This window comes from Caenorhabditis remanei, chromosome IV (assembly GCF_010183535.1).
Source record: "Caenorhabditis remanei strain PX506 chromosome IV, whole genome shotgun sequence".
NCBI lineage: Eukaryota > Metazoa > Nematoda > Chromadorea > Rhabditida > Rhabditidae > Caenorhabditis > Caenorhabditis remanei.
Genome location: NC_071331.1, coordinates 7,726,090 through 7,742,206, shown reverse-complemented (window position 1 = coordinate 7,742,206; position 16,117 = coordinate 7,726,090). Strand labels below are relative to the sequence as shown.

General features: G+C 39.1%; 3 protein-coding genes across 3 annotated transcripts; 2 read left to right on the top strand and 1 right to left on the bottom strand.

The window, feature by feature from the left end:
• Positions 1–117: 117 nt before the first annotated feature.
• GCK72_012767 (uncharacterized protein) lies at positions 118–3,501 on the bottom strand (the record flags this gene model as incomplete). Its single annotated transcript, XM_053729383.1, has 5 exons — positions 118–760; positions 808–1,454; positions 1,771–2,265; positions 2,863–3,198; positions 3,253–3,501. 5 exons carry the CDS (start codon positions 3,499–3,501, stop codon positions 118–120), a joined length of 2,370 nt encoding a protein of 789 aa, XP_053584155.1.
• GCK72_012768 (uncharacterized protein) lies at positions 415–777 on the top strand (the record flags this gene model as incomplete). The annotated part of the gene is made up of 1 exon (XM_053729384.1): positions 415–777. One exon carries the CDS (start codon positions 415–417, stop codon positions 775–777), a length of 363 nt encoding a protein of 120 aa, XP_053584156.1.
• Positions 3,502–4,658: 1,157 nt separating the features above from the next.
• Positions 4,659–15,474, top strand: GCK72_012766 (uncharacterized protein; the record flags this gene model as incomplete). Its single annotated transcript, XM_053729382.1, has 8 exons — positions 4,659–4,767; positions 4,814–4,881; positions 5,715–5,785; positions 11,692–11,808; positions 12,970–13,071; positions 13,127–13,395; positions 14,543–14,909; positions 15,288–15,474. 8 exons carry the CDS (start codon positions 4,659–4,661, stop codon positions 15,472–15,474), a joined length of 1,290 nt encoding a protein of 429 aa, XP_053584154.1.
• Between the last annotated feature and the right edge of the window lie 643 nt (positions 15,475–16,117).

The window sequence follows — 16,117 nt, the reverse complement described above, 5'->3', positions numbered from 1 at the left end:
ATCAAAATTTAGAAAACAAACACGGGATATGAGGAGAGAGATTATCAACAATTAAAGACAACAAAAAACTAGAAAAATGCGGTGCATATATATAAATTATTAGTTCTGATTCCTCAATCAATTCTTTCCAGAAGCTCCACCATCTTTCAGCACGACAGTACGATTGAAGACGAGTTTCGCCGATGTCGAGTCCTTGTCGACACAGAAGAATCCGATTCGTTCGAACTGGAATCTGTCGTAAACTTTAGATTTGGCAATCGATTGATCGATGAGAGCATTGTAGAGAACAGTCAGTGAATCCGGATTGATATCAGTCAGGAATCCACCTGGAAGCGCCTGAGCGTCCTCTGGATTCTTGCTTTTGAAGAGTCTCTCATACAATCTGACTTCAGCAGAGACTGGCTTCGCAACCCAATGAATGAATGCCTTCGGTTTCTCTCCTTCCGTCAGCTTCTCAGCTCTCACAACGACTTCTTCCACGTGTCCAGCTGCGTCCTTGACTTCTTTAACGAATCGAAGCACCAGACCGATATGCTTCAGACCGACGGCCTGTTTTGGTGTCAATCTTCTGAAGGACTTGTCAGAATCGTCGGGTTTATAGTCGGATTTCTCGATGAAGATCTCACGATCCACGGATACGGAATGCTTGCGTGGATCAGATGGATCGGATGGGAAGTCTGGAACATCGGCGGTCGATGGGAGATTCAAATCGTCAAAGTTCTCAATGGTGAGCTTCAATCCGTCGAGCACAGCCATGGTTCTGAAAATTGGTTCTAAAAAATGTCTGAAATTCTCTGAAATTCTCACCTCGGCGCATGAACATTCAAATAATCCCTGACAGTTGCATCAAGAACATGTGGATCAATCACCATTTGAGACATTGTTAATCCCAATTTCGCCACAAAACGATTGATAGCTTCCGATGGAATTCCACGTCTTCTGAGTGCTGTCAACGTGAAGAGTCTCGGATCATCCCAATCATTTACAGTCTTCGTCGTGATCAATTTCAGAATCTTTCGCTTCGAAACAACGGTGTAATTCACATTGAGACGTCCGTATTCCCATTGTACCGGACAATAGATATCAAGAGCATTGCACAACCAATAATAAGAACTGCGTCTCGATTGGAATTCTTTTGTGCACAGAGAATGAGTAATATTTTCAATTGAATCACAAAGACAATGAGTGTAGTCATACGTCGGGTAGATACACCATTGATTTCCAGTCCGATGATGTGGAACATATTTGATACGGTAGGCGACTGGATCCACTTTTCCCTCTTCCAGAGTGAGTTTCAGACGGAGAGTCGCTTCTCCCTCGTCGTATTTTCCGTGTTTCATATCTTCAAACAATTGGAGATTATCCTCAATCGATCGATCACGCCATGGACTCATTTGAACTTCGAATCCACGCATTTCCTCCACTTTTTGATGGCAGACATAGGCAAGACCTTTCTGAAAATGGGGACTTTGAAGGGAAATGGGCGGGGCTTATATACTATCCTTGCGAACCGGGCCAGCTGGCTTAAAACTAAACGTTATGAGCTGAAAAATATACCGACATGTAGATCTCGGCGAGTTCTATGGCTGTGCCCTAATACGGGCCGGATGGCGGATCGTGGCCCGCGGCATATTACCGATCCGCCATCCGGCCCGTATTAGGTCCCAGTCATAGAACTCGCCGAGATCTACATTTGGCATATTTTTCAGCCCGTGACATTTAGTTTTCAGCGAGCTACGCGCCGGCCCGGATCGCAGGCATGTTATATACCTGAATCAACTTGACAGCCCATAGGTATAGTTGTTGGAAGTTATCAGAAGAATGAGTGACTCTTGCTGGATTATAACCCAACCAGTTGACAATATCCTCGATAGCAGTGAAGAATTTCTCCTCTTCCTTCTCTGGATTCGTATCATCAAATCTCAAATTACAAAGTCCACCCATTGCTTTCGCATAACCGAAATTGATATTGATAGCCTTCGCGTGTCCAATATGAAGAACACCATTCGGCTCCGGTGGGAATCTTGTAACCACTTTCCCTCCGACGGCGGCGACGTGAGCCTTCAGAAGTTCGGCGGTTTTCGGTGTTGTCACGTAGCCGTCAGTCTTGAAGTTTTCGCCGACTTTGTGGAAATGAGCACGGGTTCGGAGCAACTCGTCCATAGTCTCGGCTCCTTCACTGAAATCATCTTCAGCGGTTGGAGTGGTGTCTTTCTTTTTGTTTTCGGCAGAGGTTCCACTGGTTTTGGCGGTTTCTTTTGTTGCCTGAAATGTCGAATTTAATAAAAATTCCCATGAATTCCATTAAAATCGATTAAAACTACGCGGAAAATGAGCTTTTTGTTGAAAAAATCAAATTTTTTCGAAAAATTCTGCTATCCGCGTTTCGTTGAGTCGATTTTGAGACTGTTTGAAAGTGTAATTTTCCCACTTTTTAGTGGAAAACGTCTGAAAATTATACTTGTAAGGCGCGGGCCGGCCCGGCTTCAAAAAATGGCCCTTTTTCCGATTTTTTCCAATTTTTCCTCGAAAATGTGACTTTTTTGATGATTTTCAATGATTTTCAATGATTTCTTCTAATTCTGAAGGATTGGCAAAAATTTGACTTTTTCGCGAAAAAATCGAAAAAATTTATTTTGAATTTTTAACTTTCGCGCCAATTCCCTGGCCTGGTCTTGACAAATATGCTGAAAATGAGACATTTTGACTGAAAAAGTGACTATTCCCAGTTTTAGCCTTAGTTTTGCTGATTTTTCTCATTTTTTCAAAATTTTTTTTTGGGAAATTTCAAATTTGCTAAAAATATTCTAAAATTTTCTAGTTTTTCTTTAAGAATTCCCCGATTTGTTCAATTTTCTGTACCTTTGGCGCCTCAACCTTCTTCTCCTTCTTCTTCGGTGCCAAATCCTCAGCAGTCTTCGGTCCCAACAATTCCAAAAATCTCAAATCAACCTCCTTCTTCGTGATGGCTCCATCAGCCCACGGCAACAGAGCTCTCAACTCTCCGAGCAGTTTGCCGGCGGGGAACGAATACCTCTCGGCCACTATTTTCTCTCGGTGCTCGTTGATCACCTTGGTAACGGCGTTCTCAATATCATCGATCGTCACCACAACGCCCACACCGCATGACTTTTCGAATGCGGGCACCTCGATTCCTTTTACGGTGTGCGAAAGGAGGTATTCGATGGCGGCGGACAGCTGGAATTATTGATTTTTTGAGATTTTTGAGTAAAATTTTCGCAAATTACTTACCTGCGGCTCAGTCTTAATTCCATCGTTCATAATATACTTGACAACTAATGGAGCACTTGGAGCCACTTGTGGCTTCAATTTCGTCGCCAATTGATACAAAAGATTGCCCTTTTGCTTATTGAGCTCTCCGGACTCTTTCGCCGAGGCGATAATCGATCCGATTGTCTCAGTAAGCTTCACATTTTTCAAAGTTTCTGCGGCTTTCGCCTCGGAGAGACCCAGTAGGAGAAGATCCTCTTTTTTAGCCATTTTTTACCCTGAAAATTGGAATTTTTGAGAGGGAACTCAAGAAAGTAGCGAAAAAAGAGGCGAATGTCGGAAAACTTTGATAAAGAATGACAGGTGGACGATGAGTCAGATTAGAGAATATTTCACAATAACTATGAGATTTTATGGCGTGAAAGTGATAGCTTTTCGACATGAAAAACATTTTCTTGCAGTCAAAAACATTTTTTTAAAAACCAACAAAAAATTTCCCAGAACACAACAAATATCGCGGGTGTTTAAAGAAAAAATAATGAAATTTTGGTAATTTCTTTACGAAAAATTAATCGAAACACTTTTTTGATACGAAAACCCTTGCTTATCGCCTAGAAAATGAGAAAACCCAAGAAAAGTTGAAAAAAAACTAAACTAATTGAAATCACAAAAAGTCGAAAATCGAGAAGAAGCAGAAGCAGATAGAGCAAAAAAGCAATATCTTTGTATATTTTGAAAAAAATTAGATCAAAATTAAACTTTTTGCTTAAAAAAACCAAAAAAGTTATGAGTCTGATAATTACCTCCGCCAGGTAAAACACCTTTTCTTTTTGAAAATTCGATACTTCCCTCTACTTTTTAACTCTGGTAAGTTGAAAATTGAGAATTTTTCATTTTTCTCAAATTTATTCGTCAAAAAACCACTTTTAAATAAGAAAAAACAGATGAAAACACTTGAAAATAGGCACCTGTCTCTTGGATTAAAAAAACTGCAAAAAGTGTGCATTCTGACGTGATGGTGTTTGCGGACGATGCATCATAAAACGGTGTGCCACACCACAATCCACGTTGATTTCTCGACGTATTCCAACAATTTCAGGCATAAAAAAGCAATAATATCTGGAATTTTCTTGAAAATTAATTGTTTTATATTATTCCTCAGTTAATAAGCTTCATTTTGAGTTATAAAACTTCAAAGGTTCCTCCAAAAAATCGAATTTTAAAAGGGGTTTCGTGGAATCTGTGTCACTTTTTATCTGATTGTTGCCGACCAAATTCCGCGGTCTTTTTCTAGTTTTCTCCGATTTTCGCTCCAATTTTTGGACTTTTTGTAGTGTTGGCGATGTCTAGCGATCAAAGATGTTTCCTTTTCGCCACGTTTTTCTCTAAAATAGTTTTTTCCACTGAAATTCCGTTCAATTTTCAGAATGACCGACGAGAACCACGTCCGTCTCACTGAGGTTCAACTAATCGAATCGGAGTTTGGATATCCTTTAGAGGATTGTTATAAACTCGCTGTTCAGTATTATAAGAAAGGTTAGAGGAATGGTTGAGCATCTGAAATTTCAATTTTTGGTTTCAGAACACGTTGGGAAGCAAGAACCAGTTCCGTATGAGGATCGCATCAAGTTGTTGTCATTGAGCAAGCAGGTTTGTGTGAAAACTAGAAAAAAAGCTGAAATTGTGATTAAAAATTATTTTCAGGAAAAAAAGAAAGTTTTCAATGAATGAATACATTGAAAAATTCACAAGAAACAATGGTTTCAATCAGAAAACATAAATTCATTGAAAATTTTGATTCTTATTTGAAAAATAGTATTCTTATTCAAAATAATATTATTTCCCCCTTGAAAACAATTTATTTTCATTGATAATGAACGTTTTTGTCAAAAATCGCATTCTCAGCTGATAATCTCACATTTCATCCGAAAAACGACGATTTTTAAGCGTAAAAACGTTATTTTAAGCAAGAAATTATATATCTAACTCAAAAAATCGAGATTTTTCAGCCTAAAACACCGTTCCTAGCAAGAAAAAGCTGATTTCAAAATTGAAAAGCTTAATTCTCAGTTAAAATTGCATTTCTAGTTGGAAAATGTTCTAAAAAGATGGTTTACTTGAATTTTTAATACTGAAAACTTGATTTTTTACATCGAAACCCTTCTTTCTATTGAAAAATCCTCTAGTTCCCCACAAATTGTCTATTACATTTCATTCAAAAACGACGATTTTTGAGCGTAAAAACTTTTGTTTCTAGGAGGAAATTCTATTTTAAATGGAAAAAATCAAGATTTTTATGAAAAAAAAACTGATAAAGTGCTGATTTCGAGCCAAAATTCATATTTCAAACTTCACAAACTCAATTTTCAGTTAAAAATAGCATTTCTGGCTGGAAAATTCCTGCTATTTTACTACCAAGACCTGATTTTTTACATTGAAACTCTTTTTTCTAACCAAAAAATTTCTCAATTTTTGAATTCCAGATCCAACACGGTCCAATCACTGATGAATTTGACAATGCCGGCTGGTTGGATATCACTGGAAATGATGTGAAGTGAGTATTTCCCCCTTCAAATACTCATTTCCTTTCTTCATCTTTTCCCAAAAAACTGAAAATTCCCTCGGGCAATCAATCCTTCATCTTCTATGTCTCAAAACGAAGAAACTCTGATAATGAAGAAAAAACAGACAATTCTCTTTCCAATTTCCTCCGTCCGAAATGAAAGAAAATTGGGAGAAAAAGAATGAAAGCAGTAAATCGAAAAGAGGAAGACACGTCTTTCTTTCTAAATTTCATTTTGTATTTTTAGAGAAAAGAAGAAGAAATAGAAGACAATTTTGTTGTGGTCACAATATTGAGAAAAGACAACACACTTGACTCCGCCCACTTTTTCGTTACTTCCTTTGGAGAAATCTTGGTTTCTTCTAAATCTGAATCTGTAGACTTAACTTTCCACGTCTTCTGAATTCAATTTTGAAATCTTAAAGTTTCCACATATTCTAAACTAACAATTTTTGTCCTGAGAGCTCCAGAAGACTTCTGAATTTTCAGAAGACTAAAAAGAGTCCCTTCAGTACGAACGTCTTCTGATTCTGAAGTGTTTTGTTTTGTCAATCGAACTCTTATAAGTAGGAAGTCTAGAACCTCTCACTCATTTGAACTTTGTTGAAGTTTTCCGTGCTGATAATTTCAGCCTGAAATCAAAATTCTAGTGTCCGAATTTCATGCTGAAAATGTATGTATCCGATCGATACACAACGAGACGATCCCTTGTAAATCGACACTAATATTTATTTTGGAATTTGGAATTTTCGAGCATTTTTAGCCCGAGAATCGATTTTTTTGGCTTGAAAATGATTTTAAAAACACATTTTTAGCTATTTCAGTGAAAAACGATACAGTCTGGTGCTCATTTAGCGCGTTTTAAAAACGTAAAATCGCGCTAATGGTGCGCCAGCCGTATGGCGTTAAAGGTACGCAAGCCTTGGGGCGTTTTCAGTTCCGAGTCTCAATTTTCGATATGGAAGCGTCCAAGGCGCGCCAGACACATTTTAGAGCCGAATTTTTGAGATTTTCGGCAGAAAATTGATTATTTCCGTCCCAAAACAAAGATTTTCCCATACTTGTCATTTCACGGGCCGGCCCGGGTGGAAATATTTTTTTTTAATTTTTGCACCCCAAAAAAATTTTCAAGTACTTTTTTATCACTTAATTCACTGTAGAAAAAATCATCATAAAAATCATCAATTCAGTCGAATTTTTGCAGAAAACGCCCCAAAAACCACTTTTTCAAAAATTACTGCTGAAAAAACATGGTTTTCGAAAAAAAGTCGCTTCACCCGGGCCGGTGAAAATTTGGAAATCGGCCCGGCCCGGCCCGTGACAAGTATGGATTTTCCTAACATTTTCTTACATTCCTCGCCTCCAACTTTGCCATCAGACTCATGTATTGCTCTGAGAGTTTCGTCTCTCCAAATCCGGTTTCTATGACGAACCCGTTTCCAAGAGTTGTCTCGGCTACCGTATCCTGAGTAGAGCTTCTTAAGCTCACCAAGCTCTATCTTGCTTTAAACTCGAAAGAGTATTGCTCCAATACTCAGAATTCCGGTACTGCAAAAAGAGTCATTAGAATGATCATAGAGACCGAGAAGTTTGCAAAACGCATGACAACGCCTTCGAGCTCTTTTTGCTCTTTGTTAGCAATCAACTGATTTCAATTGCAAAATGTTAACTCGTCGAATTGAGTCTCATATAGTGCAAAGTGGGCGTGGCCTCTGTCTGCTCTCACCCCCCCCCCTTGAGGTCGTATCTTTAAATCCGTTATTACTTTCTTTTCTCCTTCCAAAATAACACATTTCGTTCCCTCCCATCATCATCGTTGTTTCCACTTCCTCTCCCCTTTGCCATCTCTAATCCATTTGGGACACGTTTATACATGTGTTTTCTCTCGATTCGCTCGTTCTTCTTCTCGTCACCAAAATAACCAAACAGAGACTTTTTGAAACCCCGCCGTCTTTGTTGGAATGGAAAGTTGTTTCTTTTCTCGCAGACCCCTCATTCTTCTTCTATCTATTATTGTTCGGCCCTTCCTTTACATATTTTTTGGTTGCTCCGCTGACAATTATAGAGAAAAATTGGATTTCTACAAAGAAAACTTTGACCTGGAGGGTCTCTAGATATTCCTGGAAACACACTGACAAGTCATCATCATTCATCTGACGGATAGAAATGAGAGAGAGTTTCCTAGAATACACAGAATTTTGAGTTTTTTAATAGCCCAGAAATTAAAGAATTTCAAAGAGTCATCGAATCAGAAGAAACACTGGAAATCTCTGGAGAATTCGGGGGTGAGGAGAGGCGACAAAAAGGCGAAGAGCATCCTCTCCTTCTTCATTCCTTTTTTCTTCACCAAATGTGCCCTCTTCTTCTTTTTTTTCTTCCGAAAAGAAGAAAAAAAGTTATTCCATCTGTTTAGAAGTCGAGAAGAAGGAGGAAGAAGAAGACATCTCTCTTTTCATCACCACCCAAAACTTGTTACTTCGTTTTTTTATTTTCATTTTTGAAAAGTTACTTCTTGAGATGTTTTTTGAGGGAAGTAGGAGTGGTTTTTGAAGTTTTTTCTACAAATTTTGAAAATTCCGAAAACTGAAGATTTCTGGAGAAATCTGGAGATTCTGATTCAGAATTTGAAAATTTCGGTTTGAAGTTTTCCGATTCTCTACCGAATTGGACTAGATTCGTCAGTTTCTTTTCTTATCTGAAAATGAAAATCTGGGATTCCCACAGGATCGGACTTTTAGAAATTCGAGCATTTTTCTGGCAATTCTAGCAAGAATTTCAAGAGATTTAAGCCAATTTTTTTAGAAAAACTTTCAGACCAAGTCGGTTAGTTTCTGGGCTTGTCTAGACTTTACCAGTGACTTCGTGTCAGTCTGAAATTCTGAAAGTCAGTCAGTACAACCCTTAAAGCGTCATCCATTCTTGGAATTTCTCGCTTAAAATTCAGAGTTTCAGAAGTTTGATAAAGTTTTTGAAAAAAAAACTGAATTCGACACATCACCTGAAAATAGTATATATCACATATTAACAGTTTATCCAGCCATTTTTCTCAAGGTTTGTCAAATTTCCTCCAAAAACCCATTTATCTCCGCCGTGGCATTGCCATTTTCCATAAATTTGAATTCCTGAACATTTCCTTTCATCTAAAAACAACTTCCTCCTTGATAGCATTTAAATTCCTCTAACAACGAACTAAAATGTAGTTAAAATAACGTCATGTCTCATTCGAAAACTCTGAAAATCTTAAATGTATGTCCCCTATCAGGAAGTACTCTTTGAAAACTTCTTATTCTAATCACATCATCACATGATATCCGCATGGAAATCATCTGTGTCTCATTGAGTCTCAACGTCACTTTCCTGCTTGAAACTTGTCATCAAAGATTAGGCCAAGTCTTCAATTATTGGGAGAATATGCAAAAATCTGAGGGAGAAGCCGTACCTTCTGCCTTCGTTTTCCACTTTTCTACCACTCAAGATTTCGGTTTTTGTGTCAGATGCTCTTCTCCTTCTTCGGCAGCAGATTTCCCACGAGGATATCCAGCGTTTCTCGTGTTTCTTCCACCCCATTTTACGTGGGCTTTCTTCGCTTTGTTTTTCACACGGAGAACATGATAAAAATTGAATTTTTTCTTCGAATTTCCCAGTTTTGTCTGTGTTTTTTCTTTCGTACAAAAGTGAGTAAACACACAGAAAGAGTCCCAAAACGAGGAGCCTTCTTCTTTCCTCCCAAAATTGAATTTGTGCAGTCTTCGCGGCAACGACGACGACGTCTTCCTTCTTTTCAACCCAAAAATCTAACTTAACAAGAAAGAAGTGACAAGAAGGGCCGAGAGAGGAATGCTAATAAGATGATGGCATTGGAAGGGGGACGACGGACAACGACGACTTCTTTTTTCTCCTTCTTTGACAAGACGTCGTCGTGACAAGGATGGCCTTTTGTTAGAACTTCTTGTCATCACGAGAGTCGGTTTTGTAGAAAGTTTGGGCCTCTGGTTACGGTAGCTTCTCGATAAACGAGTACAGTAGTCCTCAGGTTAGACACTTGTCCCCACAAACAATCTCACTCCTCCGTCTCTCTTCCCCCACTCTCATAGAATATAATCGTCTAGTCTATAAAAAAGTGACTGACGACAATAAAAAGAGTTCTATTGTCTCTGTCTCTTCTGATTTATGACTCCGTTTGTCGGTCTTTCCGTCATATTTTACTCGCGGTTTTGTGGTGAAGACGTCCTATGGGTTGAGCTTTTTGGATGTTCCGAATCTGAACTTCAGATTTAGAGAAGAATTTTGAAAGACTCTGAAAGTGTGAAATCACATTCGGAAGGTTGAAGTCACTTCTGCCAAATAGAGTAGGTACAGTACCACTAGCAGCTACAGTAAGACTTCAAAAAATCCTATAGATCTTGATCACAATCTAAAAAAAGATTATTAGTTAAGTTCTCAAACCGTTTAGTACCAAGTAGCCACCTCAAAGTTCGACATTTCGACTCGGGAAGTCCAGATCGCTTACAGTACTCCCAGCATCTACAGTAAGACTCTAGGGGGATCTATAACATCTTAATCGATCATTCCAACAACAAGAACATCAGTGTTCAGTCATGTGACTTTTTGAGCTCAAACTCCAAACGGATTTGATTCAATTTTGTTAAAAGGTCGTCCTCCTCCCCTCCTCTCCTTACAAAATTCACTGTGAAATTTCCCAATCAATGATCCTAATTGTCAGTTGCTCACTCCACTTATCTCTACCATTCCCATTAGAAAATTTCTAGTAGAAATACCAAAAAACCTCCCTCTTTCAAAATTATAAGTGTTTTTTGCTCTTTCCCCCTCTTATCTTCTGGAATCCCCTTGACTACTAATCCCTCCTCTTCTTCTTTTTTCTCCATGATGAGAAAATATGTGAAATCCCGTCGAATAACAGTCTCGGTTTTTGTTCCGTTTCCATTTTCAGACGTTCTCTTTCTCTGAAAAGAGACTTTCAGTGCTCCAAGACGTGGGCGTCGCCCTAGTTTGCACTTTTACTTGATGTATACTCTCCTTCATTCTGAATAGAAGATGTAATTGATAGATTTGGGAGAAGGTGTTTGGTGTGTCACGAGAGAAGAAGTAGATGTGGGAATGTATGTTTATTTAGGACGAAGGACACTTTTTTGAGAGAGTTGAGCACACTTTTTTATCAGAAATATATTGTTGAGATTGATCCGTTTGGTTTGACATTGGAAGTATATGACGAACCGAGCTGAACTTTTTCTATAAATTTGACCGCAGGTAATTTGGATCTTGAGGATTCGAAAACTGCAATAAAAATCTGCTAAATGCTCGCGTGAACCGAGTTATGACCCCTCAAAAGAAACGAAAAGAAAAGTTTGAGGGGTCATAACTCGATTCACGTGAGCATTTAGCAGATTTTTATTGCAGTTTTCGAATCCTCAAGGTCCAAATTACCTGCGGTCAAATTTATAGAAAAACTTCAACTCGGTCCGTTTTACACTTCCCTTGTGAAACGGAATGTCACAGTTTCGAAACGTCATTTAAATTTTCAAAAAAAAGTTCTCCGAACGGTTTCTGTCTGTTCTATGAGTCATTTTATTTTGAGCTCCGTCTTATAGAAATTCCACAGCATGATCGTGACAAAAGACTTCCCACGGCTATGTGACTCACTTCTTGCTCTCCGAGCAGACACTTTGAGACTTGAGTTACCGTACCCGCACTCACTTCTCTTGTTTATTAGTGTTTCCTTCTCCTAATAACAGATTTTTGACCACCGCCTCATCTCTGATCTTTGTAGTCCTCGAGAACATTAATTGCCTTTCTAAGAATTCCCAACTGTCATCATCTCTATTTGTTATATCATATCACTTTTATTATCATAATAATCTTTTCTTTCTCTTTTTCAGCAAAGCTTGGCGTGAATTGGGCTCACTGTCTCGCGACGAAGCGATGGCCTCGTTCGTCTTCCTTGTCGATCGTGTCTGCCCGCCGTTCAAAGGATTCATTTCGGATAAGAAGGCGATGTGAGTTTTGGGAATTTTTTTTTGGCTGAAATCGTGCTGAAAATCTATGTTTTTGCGGGGCCGGGCCGAAAATAAATTTCAACTTTGGATTCCGGAAAAATTAAACTCAAAAAAACGGAATCCGGAATTCGGAACGAGCCGGAATGAAAATGTTCATTTTCCGAAATCCGGAATGTCAGAACTACCCACATTTTTGAACAGTCTGTTTTAAAGCGCTACTAGGTCCGGAGTATTCGCACGCTCCCTGAATACTAAAATAAGAATTTTTAAATTCCTCTCCATCTGGATTCTGAATCCATCCCCCCTTCCTTCGTCCTTTACAATTCAGACTCCTCTCTTCTTCCCTCACAATTTCAATGTTTTCCCAAACAACATCACCTATCCCTCCCCAAAAATAGAAAATTAATACATATTCATCAATAAATTTGTACGTTTTTTCGTCACTACAAACCGCCAAACATTCTGACACGACACGACGACGACAAATTGCTGGCTGAAAGAGAGAAAGAAAACAAATGAAAAGTGCCTAACTACGAAAACATATATGTAATCCTCCCCCTCCCTTCTGTTCTCTTTATTATTTGTTGTTGACAGAAATCTACCTCATTTTTGATAGAAATTCTCACGGCTTCTCGGAATGAGAATCTAATTTTGAAAAGGATTTGAGTCAAGTCAAAATAAGAAATTTACAACACGAAAGACGCCAGGAGGCTCAAAATTCTTTAATTTAAAATGGCTCCCTTCTCCTGCTCTTTCTCCTTTTATGCTTTCTCTCGCGTGCTATTCACTATTTCCCCTCCCAGCTCATTCATTCATTCCTCCTGGATCTATGACTATGTGGCAACTCACACGGAGCACACACTCTCTCTTGCTCATGGACAAACAACCTCTGCCTTGAGCTCCTCCTCCTCGTCCCCTTACATTCCCTATTTCTCTCCGCTCCTCTTCTTCTTCTTCTTCCACTTTTTACTTCGTTCTTCTTTTTTCTTTTAAGTGAGCCTGACTACTCAGTAGTACTTATTTTTTCCCTTTTTAGTATAGGCGGATTTCAAGTGGTTTTCTTTTTCTTTTTTGCACCTGCCCCAAACAGAAATTAGCCCAGCTTCTGGGAAGTGTTTTCGTCACCTCCATCCTCCTTATTGAAAAGGTATATTCTTCCAGAAAAGACGCGGAGCTGAAGGAATTCGCCCCGCAAGTCACCGAACAAAGCGCCCAACCGCCGTCACTTCAACAAGTTGATCAACGACTTTTTGAGGATCAGAGGTAACTTTAACTCCTCTTTCCCATTTCCCCAACTTTTTTATCGTTTTTTTTTCAGAAAACAAATCCAGGACGCTCTAAACGCCCAAACGTTCCACCAATTCTCTGCGTACGCCCAAGAGCAATTCCCTGGACAACCGGAGCAACAGACTACTCTGATCCGACAGCTCCAAGAGCAACACTATCAACAATACATGTCTCAAGTCTATGCTCAACAATCACCCAATCCAAATGGAGAATTGAGTGCAGAGGAGGCACATCAACAGGCGATTCGGAGGGATGACGACTCGGATGTGTCGGATGATGAAGCTGGGGAGGATTTGCCTTGTGAGTTTTTGAGATGAATAGGAGCATTCAGAGAATAACAAAATATCAAATTTCCATAATCTGGGAGCTATAAATAAATCATGCTTCTAGTTGAAAATGACGGATTTTCAGAGTGTTTCGGAAATTTTTTGAACTTCGGCTCTTCCAAAAATTTCTGATCGTTTTGGCCATTGTTTCTGCAAAATTCGGAGCAACACACGAAAAAAGTTCCAAAGCTTTTCTCATTTCCGGTTTCTGACTTCTCGATGAAAGTTTTTACAAAAAATGTGTCAACTAGAAAAATGGAGCTCTAGATTTCATCTACATAACCTTAAATGGTCTTAGTTATGAGGAAATCAGGAGAAAAGCTCAAATTACGTCATTTTTAACTCAAAGCTGCACAACTGTGATCACTCGTTGAGGACAGCACAACCAATGCAGACACGCTCTATTGGCAACAGTGGTACATTTTTTGCGTCACGGTGAAATTTCGAACTTAGTGCATACCGTCGGTGAACATTAGAATTCTTATATCAGTGCTATACGGGCGGTACGCACTAAGTTCGAAATTTCACCGTGACGCAAAAAATGTACCACTGTTGTCAATAGAGCGTGTCTGCATAGGTTGTCCTGGCCTCAACGTGTGATCATCAGAGATTCTGTAAAAAAAAATTGAAAACTTTTCCGAAAATTTGAGTGCCATTCTCTTAGAGTAAACTTTTTCAGAATTTTCAGTTCCTAGAAACCCCCTCACTCTTTTTCTATCTCACTTTTTGAGTTTTTGTTTGATTTCTTTCTTCTAAACACCCCCTCTTCCCACCCTCTACTCACACTAATCACACTCCCTCACCAACTACTCACACACGCAATACACACAGTTTGTGTTCTTCCATTACTCTACTCAACTATTGTAGTGTCTTCAATTCACGCAAATATGGGCCTCTTCTGTCACTGTATGTTTCTCTTTTCGTACCGAATCAATTCACATTGCATGTTTTCTCTTTTTTGCATGGATATGCTGTGTTGTGATGTGTTTTGCACCCTTTCTTCATTTTTTTTTCAGTATTGTACGAAAAATGTGACAAAATATTTGAAATTTGCTTAATTTTTCAATTCGAACGGCTATTTTTCGGTTTTCAAGTACCAATATAACCCGTCCTCATTCCAGCCAACCCTGCAATCTCGCCTGCTTCACTCTGGAATCGACAGGACATTAATGAGTTCAAAGCGAACATTAAAAAGGATGGAACCGAGGGAATCATCAAGGTCGGACATGGAGAGACGGTGACGGTTCGAGTACCGACTCATGAGAATGGATCTTGTCTCTTCTGGGAATTCGCAACGGATCATTATGACATTGGATTCGGAGTCTACTTTGAATGGACAGTGGCTGATAGCAACCAAGTGTCGGTTCACGTCAGTGAGTCGGATGATGAGGAGGATTATGATGAGGCGATTGAGGCGGAACAAGCGGAAGGTGGAGCACCTGGAGGAGCTCCGGGGGATGTTGAGAGCGGAGCAGCGATGCAATCGAGGTAAGGAAGGCCATACTTGTTTCGTAACTCGCTTAAAAGGCAATTTTATGGGCTGAAAAATATACCAAAATGTAGATCTCAGCGAGTTCTATGTCACTGATATACTACGGGCCGCATGGCTATTCGTTAATGTGCCACGGGCCGGGAAAATCGCCAAAAAGCCATTCTAAGTTTCAATTTCTAACCCGACCCGCTGTACATTAACCACTAGCTATCCGGCCCGTAGTATATCACTGATATAGAATTCGCAAAGATCTACATTTTGGTATATTTTTCAGCCCATAATATTGTCTTTTGAGCGAATTGGCCCGGTTTGCAAGTATAAGGAAAGCGTCTAAGGCGCGCCCGTCAACTATGAAATCCAACTTATTTTTCCAGGCGCGTCGACCCGAACAAGCCACGTCAAGACGAGATCATTCCAGTCTACCGTCGAGACTGTCATGAAGAAGTCTACGCGGGAAGTCATCGTTATCCGGGACGCGGAATCTACTTGCTCAAATTCGATAACTCTTACTCACTGTGGCGCTCGAAGACTCTCTACTACCGTGTCTACTACAGTAAATAGAATGGAGAAATGGAAAAAATGCCAACACGACACTAATTTATTCTTATTATTTTTGTTGTAAATTTCTTCTTTATTGCATCCCCGCTCCCCCCATCACACACTCCTCCTCTCTCGGACTGATCATTTCCAGAAAATTCTTTAAGAAATATCCCATTGTTTTCTTTTTGTCTAAAAATGTAGATGTTTATTATCATATCGGTTTTTTCTTTGGGATTTACTTGATTTTATTCGATATTCTCCCCCGCTCCCGCCTATTCTTCCCGTTTTTCTCTCATTCATCTGATGGTTTAATCAAGTCTAATACATAAATTATTCCGATATACCGGTAGTGAGCAGATAGCCCCAAAACGAAGAAATAGTAATCGTTAAACGGAAATTATTTGTTTCTTAATTCCTGATTCATTTCATCGAGCACATCTAAAAAAGTTTTCTTCAAAATAATGTGGGTTCAAGAATTGCAGGTTTTTGAAGCAGCGAGATACCAAAAAGAAGAAATCATAAAGTTTGCTGGATAGGACCTTTTTTCAAAATTCATATTTATTTATTGGAAGCAGAAAGTATAATCAAATCAAGAGTACAACTGGAAAGGAAAATCAATTAATTTGAAGGTAAGGAAAATATCAAAAACGGAAAAATTGAGAGA